The sequence below is a fragment of the Artibeus jamaicensis genome, unplaced genomic scaffold (genome assembly GCF_021234435.1).
Source record: "Artibeus jamaicensis isolate MK-2021 breed Jamaican fruit bat unplaced genomic scaffold, CSHL_Jam_final contig_2259, whole genome shotgun sequence".
Taxonomy (NCBI): domain Eukaryota; kingdom Metazoa; phylum Chordata; class Mammalia; order Chiroptera; family Phyllostomidae; genus Artibeus; species Artibeus jamaicensis.
In genome coordinates, this window is record NW_026521468.1 from 7,695,019 (window position 1) to 7,712,213 (window position 17,195).

General features: G+C 62.1%; 1 protein-coding gene across 3 annotated transcripts; it reads right to left on the minus strand.

The window, feature by feature from the left end:
• Positions 1-3,531: 3,531 nt before the first annotated feature.
• Positions 3,532-8,553, minus strand: CBX8 (chromobox 8). 3 transcript variants are annotated; one of them, XR_008390836.1, is made up of 7 exons: positions 8,405-8,553; positions 7,968-8,011; positions 7,723-7,788; positions 7,335-7,401; positions 7,187-7,216; positions 5,450-6,875; positions 3,532-5,151 (listed from the first exon to the last, which is right to left on the minus strand). XR_008390836.1 is itself a non-coding variant. In XM_037157932.2 (6 exons), exons 1-6 carry the CDS (start codon positions 8,471-8,473, stop codon positions 5,982-5,984), a joined length of 1,170 nt encoding a protein of 389 aa, XP_037013827.1. In that variant the 5' UTR covers positions 8,474-8,553; the 3' UTR covers positions 3,532-5,981. The 3 variants fall into 3 exon arrangements, 2 of the variants coding, with proteins under 2 accessions (XP_037013827.1, XP_037013829.1); XM_037157932.2 differs by having other exon boundaries at positions 3,532-6,875; XM_037157934.2 differs by lacking the exon at positions 7,187-7,216 and having other exon boundaries at positions 3,532-6,875.
• Between the last annotated feature and the right edge of the window lie 8,642 nt (positions 8,554-17,195).

A 17,195-nucleotide genomic window follows, 5' to 3' on the forward strand; every position in this document is an offset into this window, starting at 1 on the left:
AGGTTGCAGGCTTTTAGACGGATGTTAATTTATTTTGCGGGGGAAAGACATTGGCAAATGTGTGAGAAGACCTGTCTTTTGAACTTTTAGTACACCAATAAATATTTTTCTGTAACCTGTCAGCCTGGTGTGTGTCTTGAGTGCGGCCGGAAGCACAAGTCTTTTCCTAGAGGCAAGAGACTTCCACACGACGGAGCCAAAGGAGGGAAAAACAAAACCTTCGGGACGGCTTGGCCTCTTTCCTGGGGTGTGGGGAGACTTTTTCCTAAGCGACAGTGTGAGTTGCTGCTACTGGTTTCCAGCCGGTAGTGGCCAGGGATTCTGTAATACACGGTAGACTTGCTTGGACACCTCCCAGAAACGGATGATTGGGGTTCAAACAATTCAAAAATCCCTCCCCTCTCCCCAGAACCCAAAGATCCCGTGTTGGGAAGCCACTCGACCCCCGGAATCCTCCACACGTGGTAACACTTCACAGGGACGCAGCCACGAAGTTCCAGGGGAGTTGGCGCAAAGCGCAAGAAGCTTCGTATCTTCCGGCTGCTGCCACGCCTAACGCGGCTCGGGCTAGAGATGATTGGCTTACGAAATGACCTCCTGGTCCTTTAAGTTCGGCATCACCCTGCGCATGAATTTATTCATGCATTTCAGCCTCCGGGGAGACTCAGCTCCCTTTGAAGTGAGAAGTTGGGCCTAGATGTCGGCCGCTGCCGGCTGGAAGCTAGTTGGGGCAGAGAAGGCTTGAACATTTCAGTTCAGGGGGAGGTTCTCGCTGCAGCTAGAAATGCAGCCCCAGCTCCGAACTGGAGATCAGATTCTCGCCGGGAAGGCCGCTGGCCTGTTTTCTTTGTTGCTCCTTCCACGGCTGGAGCTGTTTTGTTTTGGAGAAAGTGGGCAGGGGCACCCCCAGCCCTCCTGTCCTGGGGTGTTTGAGAGCTGCAGAAAGGGGTCGGGGGTGGTCCAGGAAGGAGCAGGCTAGCGGAGTTGGGGCGGCGCGGCCTGCCGCCCCTTGCCCCCCACCGCCACCCCCGTGGTTTTCCTGCTAGTAGTTTCTACCTAGCCTAGGCCAGACGGGTGCGGGCCCTGGTCCACAGCGGCCTTTGTTAGTTGTATGCGCTGCCGATCTCATTGCCTAATCCACCGCCTTCCCAGAAGAGCCGGCCGGGCTGCCAAGGGGCCCAACCCGGCCGGAGGGCTCAGCCTAGAGCACACCCCTGCCCCCCACCCGCCGCCCGGGTTCGGTCCCAAAACGCCTGGCATGATGGGTGCACCCGGACTCCACGACGGGGACCCGGCCTGCTGGACGCAGCCTTCCGCACCTCCGCGTTCCCCGCTCGAGGGCCTGGCTGCAGGGAGGGCGCCGAGGGGGTGCCCGCTCTAGCATGCTCCTGGGTAGCCGGGAGGAGGTGTTCGCTTCTCCTTTCGCGACCCGGAGAGACCAGGGCGGGCGCAGGGGGGTGGGCACCCGGGAACGGGACTGAGATCGTCGCCTCTAGAGGGCGCGCGCGCCCCGCCAACTGCCGGCCGCCGGCTCTTCGGACTCGCGGGCAGGTTCCCTACTCTGCCCTGTGAGCTGTCCCGGGAACCTAATTAGGAGACCCGCACCCTAACCGCCCCTAGAAGACGCTAAACAGACTTTGTTTCCGACGCCTCTGGAAAAAAAAAAAACCCTGGCCACAGCCCACGGCTTCTTTCCCGGTGTCCAGTCTCCCCCGAGGCTGGGCGCCTGCGGTGGAGCCCTGGCAAGCACTGAGCGCCCGGACTCGGGGCTCCAGCTGCGTCTAAGGCCCCCCCGCCCCCCCCCCGGGCCTGGAGGAGTTTTCGGCGAGAAGAGGAGAACAAGAGTGCTGGGCAGGACTGTCCGCCGCCGGGTCTTTCGTGCACCGCGCAGGGCCTCGACGAGGGTCCGTGCGCTGGGAGCATCGAAGGGACAGAAAACCGTACCGTACTCGACGCTCTCGGAAAAGCCATAAACGTTTCCGTTCAACCAGCGTGTGTGCTGAGCCAGGCTCCGCGCTGGCAGCGGCCGCACAAGTCAGCTCTGGACGCCGGGGAGCGGCCCGGTGCAGGGCGGCCCCGCCGCCTGAGGCCTCCGCACCTGGGCGCTTTCCCGGAGAATCTGCCCAGGGAACGGAAACCCGGGGTAGGAGCTGCTGGTCCAAGCCAGGGTCGGTGGTGGCCAGCCAGCCTGGGAAAGGGAGCGGCGTCGGAGCCTCCCATCTCCCTAAGCGCAGCCCACTGCGCCGACCCTGTGCCCAGGAGCCCACACCGAGGGAGTCTCGGCAGAGCAGCCCCCCTTGGTTTGGGGGCTGACCTGCTGCGGCTCGCGCCAGACCACCCCACTCCGCCCTCGCCCGCTGACTGTATTGGGAGCGGGCGTGGAGCCCTCACGTCCGAAGGGCACTCAACACCCTGCGCCCCGCACCCTGGAGCTGGGCGCTCCCTCCCACACTGGTCACTGAACTGGGGGAAGGTGGCGGGGAGAGCTCCACCATGGCCCGGGGTGTGACCTGTGGGCCAAGGTTAGGAGACGCGGGGGAAGAAAGCGTGGCCACGGCCCTCCCTTGGAGCTCTCTTAGTGCGCCCGGACCTGGGCTTCTTCGTGGGGCGATATATCTATGAGGGCTAAGGGGTGGAATTGGGTTCCGCGCTATGGCCACTTCGGGGATCCCAAGAGCCGCTCCCCTGCGCCGGTTTCACAGCCCCGCCCCCACGAGGGCCAGTAACGGCCCAGAATTCCCCACCCCCACTCTGCGTTCCAGTCTCTCCCAGGCCGGCCTCGCCCGACGTTAGAGGCACCGGCCCCCAAGAAGTCCAGGGACAGAGAGGCTGTTGGGGCTCGCGGGGGGGGTTGCAAGGCTGTGCCGCGGCAGCTCCGGGTTCACTAATCACATCAGCTCGCTCTGCGCCAGCCCCGAGCAGCCAGTTGCCTAGCAATACCCGCGAATTCAATTCCTCAATCAATAGGCGAGAGGCGCTGCATTTCGGGGGGTGCTGGTGAGGCCGGGAGGGTCTGGGGAGCTGGTCCCACGACAGTACTGGGGAGCAGGCCTGAGCGCCCGGGGAGCGCGGCTGCAGGGAACCCGGGCCTCGAGGACCAGTGACGTCGGGCCTGGGGGCAGGGCCGGCTGTGGGAGACCCGCCAGGTCAAAGGGGGGCACAGACGTCCTGCCCACTCTCCTGGCGCCCCCAAATTCTGCTCGCTCCCAGAGAAGTTCAGTGGGTGGGAGAAAAAAGCCACGACCTACCCCCTGGAGGGAAGGAGGGCCATACCCTGCTCCCTCCCAAGCCCCTCCCTCTCCCCTGAGTTGGAGCGTCCCCCTCCCAGTTGTGCGGGGAAAGGGCCGTTGAGGACTGGGTGGTCCCAGGCTGTTGGAGGTGAAAGTGGGGGGTGGGGTGGGTAATGAGAGCGGAGGAAGGGTCCTCTCCTCCCGCGCGCCTCTTCTGCCTGCTCCAATGGAGGGGGGGGGGGAGGAATAAAACTGAGACTCGTCTCTATTTACAAAGTATATATTTAAACACGTAAAAAGCGATATTGGGTACAGACATTCACAACCGCAGAAGATCGGGACCGAGGCTTCACTCTTGAGCTGAGGCGGAGGTCGATTCAATATTTGTAAAAATCCTTGACCTAAATACACCCAACGCGTCGGGCGCGGTTGCAGACTTCCAGCCACGTGCCCCGGGCCCCCGCCCACCCCCCACCCCCAGGTCAGCGTCGCAAGAGCGAGCGTAGGAGACATACACGCCACGGACAGACGGCAGGACAGAGGGGCGGTGGGGGAAGAACCAGGCTGGCCGGAGGAAGGTGGGAGGGAAGGGAAGGGCGAAGTCAGCTGAAAGGGAGGGAAGGAGGGAGGGCCGGCGGCCGCCAGGTCAAGACACGTGTCCCCGAGTCGCCCTCCACTCGACAACAGACAGGTCCCTTCCACGAAGTTTTCCTCTGAAAATAGCGTCGACATTTAAATAGATACACTCAGTCAACGGCGCTTCTTTATACAAAGGCTAAAATACCAGTTTTACAAATGTGAGCAGATAAAAATCCCCATTCCGGGGGCTTCTCTTTATAGGCGCAGTTTAATATTCAAAACCAAACAAGACTGTGGAGCACACCGGTCCACTCCTTTGCACCCCCTCTCTGTAAAGGCAAGAAAGTCTGGCGGGGAGGCCGGAGGAGGGGATACAGAAGTGAGAATGACGACGACGAGGCTGGGTTTCCCGCCCTGACCCTGCAACGAGCCGCGAACGCCCCCTCGGTCCCGGATCCCCGGCTCGCTCGCCCCGAGTCTGTGCTTCCTCCAGCGCTTGGAGGCCCCACGCCCCTCCCTCGACGAGCACTGGGCAGTTGCATCTCCTCTGGCCCTTTAAGGGCGGGGAGGCCGCAGATCAGTCCTCAAAGGGAGGGAGGAAACAGATTTGTGCTTTTTGAGTCGAGCGGGGCGCACGTCCTGCGTCCCTGGAGCGCGGCGTGGTCGCGAGCTGGCCCGGGCGGGGGCGCCGGGGACCGCCCGCCGCCGCGCAGGGCCTCCCCCGCCGCGGGCGTCCCTTCTGCAGCCCCCGCTCCTCCCCCTTTGGCGGAGTTTGGAGTCGAGTTCAAATAGAGAACACTCCGCGAATCGAAAAGGCCTATAAATTATAGCTTTTGCTTTTAAGAAGGAGGGGGAGTGAGGTAAAAGCAAAAGTTCTGATGCGCATTCCTGGAGGAAAACCTCGCCCCGCTCCTCCCGCCCCTCGCCCCGCGGAGCCGCCGGGACCACGCGAGTCCTGCCTGGAGCCCGGCCCCAGGCCCGGACCCTCCGCCGCTAGCAGCCAGGCCAGGCCGCATCCAGAGCCAGAGCCCCGCTGCTGCCGCCGCGCCCGCCGCCGCGCCTCCCTCCGTGGGTCCGCAGGGTGGGCCTGTCTGGCCGTGTGTCGGTCCGGGGCTGGAGGCCCGCCCTCCGCGAGGGAGGGCGGCGAGTCCAACGCTTCCTGGGAGTTGGGGGCCAGTGTCTCCTCCGCTCCTGGCGCAGCTAGCGGACGCGAGAGGGAAGGTCCACCCCCAGACACTTTTCTCTGAACAACTGTCTCCAGCTCTGGCCACGGACACGCAATCCTCCCAATTTATCCTGGCATTTCGGGAATGTAAACAGATTCGCTGGGTTTCTTTTCTTTCTGTGGAGTAAAGAAAGGAATGGAGGGAACTGGGAGGTTGTATCCACATGACTGACACGCACACGGTCTGATCTGCGTGTGGAACACACATCTCCCGTAAAGTGCATTTCCTGGTGTGGTCCTGGGGGAAGTCCGCTGCTCCCCACCCACCCGCGACTTTTCACCTTCAAAATCACACGCAAAAATGATTCAAGTTAATACTTTTTTTCCCCCTGAACAGACTTCTTCGTCTTAAAAAAAAAAAAGGTGGGGGGAACAGACTGACCCCACCCTCCTTTTTTCTGATTGGGGAGCCAACCTTTTGCTGGCCTGGCCGGCCAATGGGAAGAGAGAAAAAATCCGGGTCCTGCCTTGGTTTCCAGGGGTCTGCCTCGGGGCTGTGGGAAAAGGGAGGAGGGGTGAGGTGGGCCGGCTAAGTCCCTCCAGACGCCACCAGAGGCCCACTACCCACATCCCCAACCTCTCTAGTGCCCTGGGTAGCTGAGGGGCCCCTCCTGCCCCAAGTCAGCCTGTCTGCCCCAACTACACCACACTGAGTCTCTTTCTCTCTCCTTGTTAAATAAAACAACTTCAAGAGTTGAAATATATATATTTAGATATTTTTTCTTAAATAACATATTTACATCTAATAGAAAATATAACTCTAGAGATACTCTTCCAACCAAAACTGAGAGGGAGGCAGGAGGGAGGAAGGGGCGGGCTATGTGGAGGTAGGGAGGGGACCACCAGAAGGCCGCCTCCCGCCCGGAAATAAAAAGCATCATTTATGCGGAGTTTGAGCTCTCACTCTCTTTCCTGCTCTCTTGTCCTGGAGTCACCCCCCCAGCAATTCATCTCTTCTCTTTAAAAAAGCCTTGGTCCGTGTTACTTTCCTTAATGGTGACGGTCAGAAAGTTTGAGGTCACGTCGGTGACCACCACCTTCTCCAGGTTGGTCAGAGAAGGACTCCAGGACTCTTCCTCTGGGTCCCCCAGTATTCTGGCCACTGGGATCCTGGCGATGAGGGAGGGTCTTCCCCCCTGAGCTCCCATGTCCCGATACAAGCCTCCCACAGAGCTGGGGGTGCTTGAGCCATGTCGGACTCGGGGCCCACCAGGGTCCAGGGCACCCTGGCCTTTGGCCTCCAGGAAAGCGGCTCTGTGCTTTATGACCCTGGCGGGAAAGGTGTCCACAGCCAGCTTGCCTGTGGCCTCGGCCAGGCTGGGGCTGGCCACGCCACACTGAGCCAGGTCAGAGTCCTGCCTTCGGGCCAGCTGGATCACGCTGTGGCCAGCCGGGAACTTCCCTGCCCCCGAAGAGGCATCCTCCAGCTTCCTGTTCTTGAGGTAATCTCCCAGGCCATCACTGGGTTCTCCTAACGGCCTCTGCGAAGGGTCCAAGAGCTCCTTCCGGGGCTTGGGGCCTCTCTTCTTAGAGCTGTCCCCAGGCGAGCTGGGTTTGTCATCCACACGGCTGGCACCCCGTTCACGTTCCCGCTCCCTTTCACGGTCCCTCTCCCTCTCACGATCCCGGTCCCTGTCACGGTCCCGAGGGGGCTCCACTCGGCAGGTGCTGCTGGTGCTGCTGCTGCTCCCTGGTGGGGACAAACCCATGTTCCGAAGGCCCTCGCGGGCCCGGGAAGTGGAAGCCAGTTCCTGGGGCGAGCGGCCAGGGTAGGGGATCCGGATGCCCCGGGCAGAGTCACTTCGGAACTCGTAAGTTTTGGCCTTTGCCTTGGCCTGGGCCTGCAGGAGAAAAGTGGCGTCAAGAGTGGAGCAGGGTCCTGCCCACACGACCCCTAGGACCCCTCCTCCAGCCAGCCTCCCAGCTCACCCTCCAAAGCCTCAGGATTTCTACACGGGTGGGGGTGGGGCTTAGGGGTGGTATGGTCTGGGGCAGGGGTAGAGGGTTTGTCTGGGAGCAGCCGCGTGCAGCAAGCACACTTCTTCTATTTGGTTATATGTCTACTTTGGATGGCTAGGGGCGGGGCGGGTGGGAATTCTAGAATGGCTAAGGCCCCCCTCCCAAGACACCCCCCTTAGGCACAGTCACTGACCTGGTCCACAGCCTGTCTGGGGACTCCCTCCTAGATTACAAATAAGCAAAGTGTGTGGACACCCCATTGGTTCACAAGCCCTCAGGGCCCCCATCCCACAAACCAACACAGCAACATTGCAATCCGCCATTGGACAAAGCCATCCTACCTTGAGGAGGAAGGTTTTGGGTTTGGGCCCTCGCTTTTTGGGGCCATAGAGCTCCATCTCACGTTCCCTGGAGGAAGGAAGTGGGAACGGGGGCATGTGAGTAGCGACACTGCACGGGGCTCCAGTCCAGGCTGGAGAGACACCACCCTCTCCCTGTTCCTAAGCGAGAAGCTGAGCAGGTTAACTCAGTTGGTTAGAGCACCTTCCTGATATACCAAGATTGCAGGTTCGATTCCTGGGCAGGACACATACTAGAATTAATCAATGCATAAACAAGCGGAACAACAAAAATCAGTGTTTTTCTCTCTCCCTTCCTCTCTCTCTCTAAAATCAATAAATTAAATGGATAAGTAAACACAAAGAGGCTGAGTCTTGGAAGAGCCCGTACCTTTCCTCAAAGGCTGCGAGCAGGCGAGCATCCAGGATGTTTTCCTCGGGCTCCCATGTGCTGTACCTAGAGGGGATCAGGAAGGAGTGGGCGTCAGTCCCGGGAACAGGGAAAGAGCAGCAGGCGTGTGTGTCTGTAACTTTTCTTGTTGCATTGTATTGTATTTCAACATAAAGGGAAAAAAGAGGAAGAAAGAAACCTCCCGAATAACAGTCTGGGTTGAGAACTGCATATAACCTACTTACTTCTGCGACCAGCCCTTCCATTTCACGAGGTATTCCATGCGTCCCTGCGGATGCAAAGGGGGAAATATGTGTGTGCACGAGAGAAATGCCTGAGGAGGACACAAGAAATATATGCAAAAATGCATGCACCAAATGAATGCGTGAAATCCTATCGTGAAAGGCACGCGTCCACCCCCTGCACGCATCGCCCCCTGCACGAAACGCTGCACAAAGTGCATGCACCGGCATTCATCCCCCCACCCCGCCCCCCACCCATGCAATCTGTGCATCCCTGCAAGTCTAAGGAAACCGCTTGGGCTCAGAGCCGCTGCCGCCGCCACGGCCGCGGCCGCTGATGGGACCTGGGGGAAGGGAAGCTGGGCTGCAGCAGGGGGAGGGAACCCGGGCCCAGAGGGGAGGGCTCGGCCGGGCTCGGCCCAAGGCCCAGGGGTACCTACTTTCCGTATGCGCCGTTTCAGTAGGGCTTCGGCCGCGAACACCCGCTCCCCAACCGCTGAAAGCTCCATGTTGACTCGCCGCTTCCCCCCTTGGCTGCTACCAGGAGCAGAAAAGCAGCAGCCAGCGCACGACAGACCATAATACTCACCCGCTGACGTCAGTTCTCCTCCCCCTCCCGCGCTCTCGCTCCCTCCCCGCCCCCTCCAGCTCTCGGTTTCCCCCCCCCCTGCCGCCCAGCGCTTCCTCCCGCCCCACGTGTTGCTAACGACGTTGCTAAAGCGGAGCGGACAGGGTCTGCTCCCCCGCGAGCTGATTGGGCCAGCAGCGGGCCACGCCCCTCTCCCTTTCTCCCCCGCGTTGCTACGTGACCCGCGTTCCAATCGCCAGGGGGCGGAGTCCGAGGCGACTCAAGGGACAGAATGCGAGGGGGTGGGGCCGACGCCGGAAGTGACGTCGCGGGGAGGGCGGCCCGGTTGCTGTCAGTCTGCGGAGCTGGCCAGGGGGGCCGTTCTCCCTGTGTCCTCGCCTGGGCCCCCTCCCCGGCCGCCAAGTTGTCCCTCCGGTGCTCAGCGTTCCCCACAGCTGGTCTCGCTGGGACCCCGTGGCGGTGTCAGCCAGGCCCCGCCCCCTCGGCAGACCCCGGCCCGCCCCGCCCCCGCGCCGCACACTCGCACCCGCCCCTCCCCCGCCTCCCGCGCCGCACAATGCACAATGCACAGGTGCTGGGGCGCTGCGGGCCGCGCCCGAGCCCCGGGAGCCGGCGACGCGCCCCTCGCCCGCTCCTCCTTCCCGCCCCCTCCCCGTGAGCCGCCCGTCCGACCTTCGGTCTCCATGGCAACGGCCTCCCCCGCCGCCGCCGCCGCCAGTCCCATCCTGCTAACAAATCAATGTGCCTGTGTCTCGGTCTCCTGTCGCGCAGCCCTGCCCTCGGCCACCCTCCGGGCCCTGCGAGCCGGGCTGGGCTCCACAGCTCGCCCTTCGGCTCGGAAGCCGAATGCAGACCCAGTGGGGACCCGCCGCTCCTGCCCGAGGCTTCCCGCGCCCCGGGACCCTGCGGGGGTCGTCGCGCCCCTTCTTCCCGCTTCCCGACCCGTCCCTAGCGCCCCCGGCCACCTACCCCTGCTGCCGGCCCACGATGCTCTTCCCCGCCCGGTCCCGGCCGGAGCGTCGCCAGCCCTAGTGCATCCGACCCCTGCCCGGTGCCTGGAAGTGTTGGGGGAGGGCGTCGACCACCAGCCACCAAGGCGGAGCTTGGAGCTGGGCTGGGGTTGGGGCGCAGGGCTCGGGGTGCGTCCCGCTGCCCCTGCACCCGGGCGACCCGCGGGGCCTGAGCCACACACTTCCTGTCCCGGGCGCTTCCCGACCTGCGCGGCGCTCACTCCGCAAGAAAACGCGGAGGGGGACGTGGCGAGGCCCGGTGCGAGTCGAGTGGGAGCGGCTCCGGAGCGGAGATGTCAGGGTCCAGGGGCCGGGGCTGGGCCGCAGATGCCACGCGCGGGCACACGAACTCTAGCTCGGCTTGCGGTGACTCGTGGCTGGGGCGGCGGCAGGGGACAGCAGCCCGAGTCCGGGCCCAGCTCTCCCCGACGCTACTCTCTTACCGCTCGAGCTGCTAGTCACAGCACTCATTCCTTGGGACCCACGATTTAGTTAAAACATCGACGATAAACTTGAGTGGGAGCTGTTTCCTTTGGAGAGGGAATAGGTGGGAGGGAGAGAGCGCGCGCGCAAAAGCGAGCCAAGAAGTCTGACTCCGAGGGTCAGGGAGCCCCGAGCAGAAAACCGGACTCTGGTTCAAAGTTAGGTGCGCGGCGTGCGCGGCGCCGTGGGGGACCCGCAGGACAATCGGGGCTGGGAGCCCACCTTCTCTCTCACTCCCTGCCCCCTCCCCGCAAAACGCGGGGCTCCAGGTTCTGGCTTTGTTCCCAAACTTGACAAGGTGGGAGCGGAGGGAACAGTCTCATCTCCCCGGACGGTCTGTCTTAACGAACGTGGAGCTGGCGACGCCCAGATCGCCCCGACGACCCGCGTCAGCCGCCCGCGAGAGGCCGCCGACGGCCGCGTCCTTAAACATAAAAAGTCATCCCCGGTAACAAATAGTTTCGTTGGCCGGTGCCAGCGATACAGCTGTTTCTGTTTAAGCTTAAATACTTTCCAACAGTTTGGGCAGTAAAAATAAAGTCGGTCTCAGCCGCCTATAAGTGTCTGGTTTCCCCGCCCAGAGAAAGCCCACCCTCCGCCCTGGGCCTGGGTCGCTCTACACACCCGGCTCGCCCCCTCCTGGGATCCGCTGCCCGTGGAGGGCGACAGCTCTCGGGCCACCCGAGCCCCTCGCGCGGGCTCCAGGGCCCCCTCGCAGGCCGGAGGGAGGGCACCGCCCCAGCCGGCCGAGGACCAGACCCGCTTCGCCTCCCGCCCTCTCCCCAACCCCTCCCAAGCTTTCCTGCGCCCGCAAAGAGCGGGGGTTTCCCTTTAGATTGGGTTTCTGCAGCCGCGTCCCCGGAGTGTGTTTTCGCTGGGTGCCTTTACGGCCTCGGAGTTTGCCTGAGGCGTGCAGAGGTCGAAGGTTTCAGTTTCACGCTGAGAGACTGCGTTTTCCTCCTCCCTCCTGGCGTTTCTCTACTTTCCTTTTTTCTCTCCCTCCCTTCCTTCTTCTTCCTCTCCTTCTTCTCTTTCCCCTTCTCTCTCTACTTGCCCTAAATGCCTCCGAAGTGTGAAGTGGAGAAATGAAAACCTTGCCACTGCTTTGCACGGCTCCCTCCTCTGGAAGGGTATTTGGCTCTTCTTCTTCTTCCTTCTTCCTTCTTCTCCTTCGTCTTCTCTGCTTCCCCGCTGCATTTTTCTGCCTGTCTTCATGTCTCTGGTGAACACCCTTGTTCTGAACAAAATTACCGCTTGTGAAGCGTCAGGAATTCCTGCAGAGCCCACAGCCGAGGTGGGACTGATCCAGAAGGAAAGAAATAAAGAATAACCTGAGAGCAACCAGACCAAGCCCGGTTCTTGTCTGCACCAGACAGACTCAGTCCTGAGGAGGAAAGCAACGCCGGGGGCGGGGGGGGGGGGGGGGGGGCAGGGGTGTCTGCGAGAGAGCAGGGTTACACAGAGTGTAGACACAGGTCACCGGGTGGTCTGGACTGCCCCCTCCACCCCTGCTCTGACGGTTTTCAGACTGAGAGGTAGCCATCTGAGAAATGGGTTTGTACTCTAGAGCCGCCCAGAGCTGGGCCATCCGGGTGGAGGCCCAGCGATGCCTGTGTGGGCCAGGAGAGGGCACCAGCGTGGGGACAGCGGAGGCGTCACTCTGGAGGATTTCCGACGGTCTTTTCAAACTCGTCAACCCTTGGCATGTCTTAGAAACCAAGGGGAGGCGTCCCTCGCCCCACATTTCCTCCCGAAAACCTCTCTTCCTCCATCACTCAGCTCTCCACACCTCCTTTCTTCCCTCCACACAACGTCTCTCCCCTTTAAAGTTACACGTGCACCTCCTGGGCATACCCAAAACAAACTTTCAAAGCTGGAGAAGCCTCGGCTCTTAGTCCCACCACTCAGCGGTCCTTGGCCGAGGCTGCCAAGTTCGAATGCGCGGCCTCTGCAGTAAATAAGGTAACTGCTTCCTATTACTTTAGCCCCATATGGCTGCAATTTGAGTGTCTTTGGAGACAGTGCGTGTGTTGGGGCGGGGGCAGGGGGGAGTGAAAGTGGAAATCAAATGATCTCAGATCGCATTTTTATGAAGGAAATTGTCGGCGATTTTCCTAGCAGCCTCCCTCCACCCCCTGGTTCTTGGAAGGAGCTGCCCAGTTTCTTTGTTTACGGAAATGCAGGCACTGGCCCACCTCTGAACACCTGCTCCCCGAACCTCGGGGTCTCCTCTCCCATTCTGCACTCGTTTTGGTGACTTGGGTACAAGCCTGCAACTTCGCTTCTGGACAAAGGGCCTCCTACGTGCCCCTGCTGCCTGGGAGCCAGCCCGAGCCACCCGCCCCAGCCCCTGCAAGGTGCCCAGACCTTATGCTCCATGCTCTGGCCTGGTGTGAGTGAGGAGGCCGCCCCGGGTCCAGGGGCCCTCCTAGCCCTCCATGTACCGGCTGTAAGGGCACTCAGCCCCTAGGATGGAAGGCTGACCAAAGGGGAGGGGAGAGGGGAGGGGAGGGGAGGGCAGCCCGGGCGAGGCGCTGGGCTCCCGGGTCGCCAAGCGACCAGCAAGCCCCAGCGCATCCTCTAGCTCCAGGGTGAGGCTGGGCCTGGGCTCGTCCTTTGGGAGCGTTTCAACTCCGTGGCTTGGCGGGCGTTGGACCTGCTTGGTCTTGGCGGCAGATGTGGGCAGATTTGAACCCAACCATTTGCCTCGGGCACGTGGGTGGGCCGGTGGGCCGGCTGTGAAGTGGGATCGGTGGCTCCGAGGCAGGGGCGTGGGGGCCGTGGCCTCGAGTATGGCCGCCCAGTCAGGGGGTGACCTTGAGCAGCCTGAGAGCCCGACTGCCCTCCTCCCACCCCCACCCCAACCCCAGCCACAGCACCTGTGGGGTGCTGACTGCCCAGTACTTCGGGAAGCCGAGGGGATGGCCCAGCACCCTGAGAAGAGCCAGCCTGGGTGGGCTGGCCAGTGACTGCAGTGGAGGCTGCTCAGCTTTCCAGTCTGGGCTCCAGCTTCCAGTTGATCCCTGGGCAAGAAGCTCCCTCCTTCTCCCAAGCAGACACTGGAGGACCAGACCCTCTTGTTAGAGAAGCACCCTCCCTGCAAAGGGTGCAGAGCGGCCGCTCTTGTTGCAGTGACTCCCTCACAAGCCTGTGCTCCCGCTAGAAGCCCCACAACCTTTTACTCCAGTACCCTGCAACCACAGGAACCACAATCAAGCCCTCTCGGGCCTCCACCATAGAAACGGTGGCCTCTCCAAGACAGACCATGTCTATTAAGCACTTGCTGTCTGATGCCTGCATGGTCCCACTTTGAAGTCACCACAACCAGGTGGGATCAAGTCCATTATCCCCATTTTACAGAGGAGCACACTCGAGGTGCAGGGAGGCCAAGCGCCTTGCCCGGGCACACAGCAGAGGGTCTGCCTGAGACGTCCCAAGGCCAAGTCTCTCCAATACTCTGCAGCAGGGGCTTTGGACCCTATGGACATTTCAGTCCCTCCTGGGCTTAAACAAAGAATTCAAGGTGAGAATTGGCAAAATGAGCAACCTGGTCCTGGCTGAGCAGAGGTCCTGGGGCAGGGGGGCTTGTCAAAAAGGTGAGACTGGAACAACAAAGATGGGGGTAGTCCCAGGCGCCCGACCCACGCAGCTGGAGGCTGGGTGTTGGTGGAAATTTTTGTCTTTCCTTCATCACACAGTTAAAAATTGTGTGTCATAGGATCAGCCTGCCTGGGTTCAAATCCACTTTAGTAGCTGTGTGCTCTTGGGCGAGTTACTTAGCCACTCTGTGCTTCAGTCCCCACAATTATCTTTAAAAGAAACGGTGACATGCTTATCCCCCAGGTGGATGGGAGGGTTCCAGGAGATGTCCCATAACGACCGCCGCGCTGCCCGGCACAGGCTACGGCTCGGTGAGTGCTCGCCGTTACTGGTGTCCAGGTCGACGTGATGCGCAGCGTCTGGCTTGGGTGACTTTCTCCGGGGAAGTCGGTGGCAGCCCGAGCTGTCCCTACTTCCCGTGAGGGGCACCCACGGAGAGAGAGCCGGGTGCCCCCCGACCTTCCCCGGGGAACCCGACCGTGTGTCCCTCAGACGCAGTCTAGGCTCGTCCCTAACAGCGTCTACCACAGGACGCGCGCCGCAGACGGGCTGCGAGCCCGGGCGCACGGGCAGCCCCTCGCAGCCCCGAGGCCCGCGCGCGGCGGGCGCCCTGCGGCAGGAGCACGCGCACAGCGTCGGAGCCGCACGCATGCGCGCGGGAGCCGCGGCGGGTGCCCCCTACCCAAATCTTTTCTGGAAAGGCCGCCTGGTGTAGCCGGTGAAATCCGGCTCCGGGGAGCAGGGAGGCAACCTCCGCGGCCGTGGGAGTGGGCGTGGAGGGGGAGATGGCTCCGGGATGGGCGGGAGAACCTAGCGGCTGCACCCCGTGCCTGTCTCGCAGGGCGGACGGCGTCCTGGACCGCCTGGGTCAGGGAGCTCCGTTCCCGTGGCGCCTGGAAAAGGGGCTCGGAACCTCAGACCCGACGGCCTAGGCACAGCCCGGGAGGGACTGCGAAAGGCAGGGAGGGAGGTGGGGTGTGGGGGCGCAGACTCGTGGGTGGCCTGGAGGTCACGGCCTTGGAGCCCCGCGGAAGAGCGAGCGTTTTCAGAAGCCCCCGGGGCCGGGATGCCCGAGGCTCCGCTGCTGTCGGCCGCGCCCTTACGGCTGGACCTTTGGTTTGGCGGCGGTGGAGAGTTCGACCGGACTCCGTTGCACGGAGAGCGCTCGGCCGTGCGGTGACTCGGCGCCGTCTGTGTGCGCCTCCTCCCCTCCCAGAACGCTGCCCCGGGGAAGGCAGGGAGCAGGCGCCCTCCCCCTGGAAGGCGCCCGACGAGGCTGAGCAGGTCGAGGCTTGGGACGGTGGTCCCCGAGCCTGCTCCCAGCGAGGTCGCCGGGCTCCCTCGAACCCCGGCTCCGCCAGGGTGGGCATTTCGGCCACCAGCCCGGCTGGTCCCTGCTCGCCTCCTGGTCCTCTCCCTTTCCCTGGACGCTGCCCTCAGACTCTCCCCGCCCCAGGCAGCTGCGGAAAGCCTCGGACTGAGTCTGGCGCTTCACTTTTTCTCCCTTCCTACCCCGCCCCCCAGCGGAAGGAATTGAAGTGGCTTTTCGCGAGGACTCCAGGGACCTGGAGTAAGCTTCAAGCGGGAGAGGTTCTCGCTGGTGCCATTCCCCCGCGAGGTTGTTCACGCTGAGAACAGCCAAAGTTCAGCCTCCCGGTTCAGAGGTCAGGAAAACCGAGGCGCGCATCTGCCGGCCATTCCAGGAGATGGAAGTTGGGAGCGGCCGCTCTGGGGCTCCAGGAGATCCGGGAGCAGAAGTGTCCGCGGGAGTGGGCAAAGCAGCGGGGACTGCGATGGGCTGGTGGCAAACCCTAAGGACAGACGTTTGGGAGTCCGAGAAGAACTCGCGACGGTGCCTGGAAGGGTCCTTCCCCTTCCGGCTCTCTTGCAGCTGATGGCGTCCTCCGCGGCTCTGATTAGTGTCTTCCCCTACAGCCCCAGAGGTTGCTACGGCGGTGCGCCCCCAGCCTTTGTGCCAGGCGCGGGCGCTGTCGGGGGGGCCTGGGGGGCCTACGGGGCCTGGCGGGCGTCGAGGCTGCACGCCCAGAAACTGTGTTGCCGGTTCCGGGGTGGCCGACGGAGGCTCTGTCCCCACGCGAGCGCCTCGCTGCTGCGGGGCCAGACCCTGGTCTCGCCCCGCCACACTCGGGCTCCGGAGTGTCTGAGCCCCACGGGGTAAGGTGCAGACAGCCCCGAGTGGCCGGGACATCCTCTCCAAGGAGCCGGGAAGCCTTTTCTTGCAGCAGATGAAAGCCTCAGATCGGCTTCCCTGCCCTTCCCTGGGAAGTCAAACTGGGGAGCTCGGTACCGTATTTACCCGCACCGCTTCCTCCCTGGACGGTTGCGCCCTGGGAGTGGGGGCCGAAGGAGTTATGCAAACGCCCGGGGCGGCCCAGCGCAGCTACCTGGCAGGTTCCCACTCACCTGGGAAGCTGCACTCCCTCATTTGCATAAGCCACTGCAGGTCTAGAATAATAGCAATCAGAGGCGAAATGGATTTTCTTCAGCTCGTCCTTGAGACCCTGGAGACAGGGGTTTGTGGCAAGAAAAGCTGGTTTTGCAGCGTGGGATTCTTGGCTAGGGCCGGGGTGAGAGGAAGTTTGAAGTCGGGGGATGAGATGTCCCCGCTGAGTTTCCCTGTTTTTTCAGGATCAGCCTTGGAGTTTCGCTACTTTTGGGGCAAATGGGGGAAGGGCTGAGCCGCCGGCGGAGCCCTTCGCAGACACTTTGTCTGTCATCAGGGGAGGTTTGGTGGCCCGGGAAACAGGGACAGTTCGGGGACTGGGAGTTTTGGAGGCCAACTTTGAAAATGGTGCAGGGAGGGAAGAGGGCCCGCCTGCGTCCCACTACGATCTGGCCCGGCAGCGCTTGGGGTCCCGGTCCGCCCCTCCGGGCCCGGTTCCCCGCCCTGGCACAGGCCCGGAGGGAGCACTTGCCCTGGATGGCCGCCACGCAGACGGGGCAGCAGGAGTGTTTGGGTACAAGGCAGAAAAACGGGCGCGTGGGTGGTGGTGGGGCACTGTGTGGAGGAGACATCTTTTATGCATTAAAAAATCGTTTTGATCTTTTTAATATGAAGAGGAGTGGGAGGGAGAAATCCCCACATAAACACGGCAAATGGGTTGGACCAGAACTGTAAGCGAGGGCCACTTTCGGGGCGGTTCCGGGCTCCGGAGGGTGTTTGCTACAGGGCTTGTCTCCGCCAAAGGCGCCGCCCCTGTAACCGATGCAGAGGGTGAGCAAACGGGTGGGAGGTCCACCTGGGACTCCGCCTCCAGCTTTGGACAAAAATTCTCTATCTCGCCCTGGCTCGCGTGGCTCAGTGGGTTGAGCGGGAGCCTGTGAACCAAAGGGTCACCAGTTCGGTTCCCAGTCGGGGCACACGCCTGGGTTGTGGGCCAGGTCCGCAGTGGGGGCCACAGGAGAGGCAACCACACATGGATGTTTCTCTCCCTCTCTTTGTTCTTCCCTTCTCCTCTCTGTAAAAATAAATAAATAAAGTATTTAAAAAACATGATTAAAAAAAGAACTCCCTGTCTCTCCTGAGAG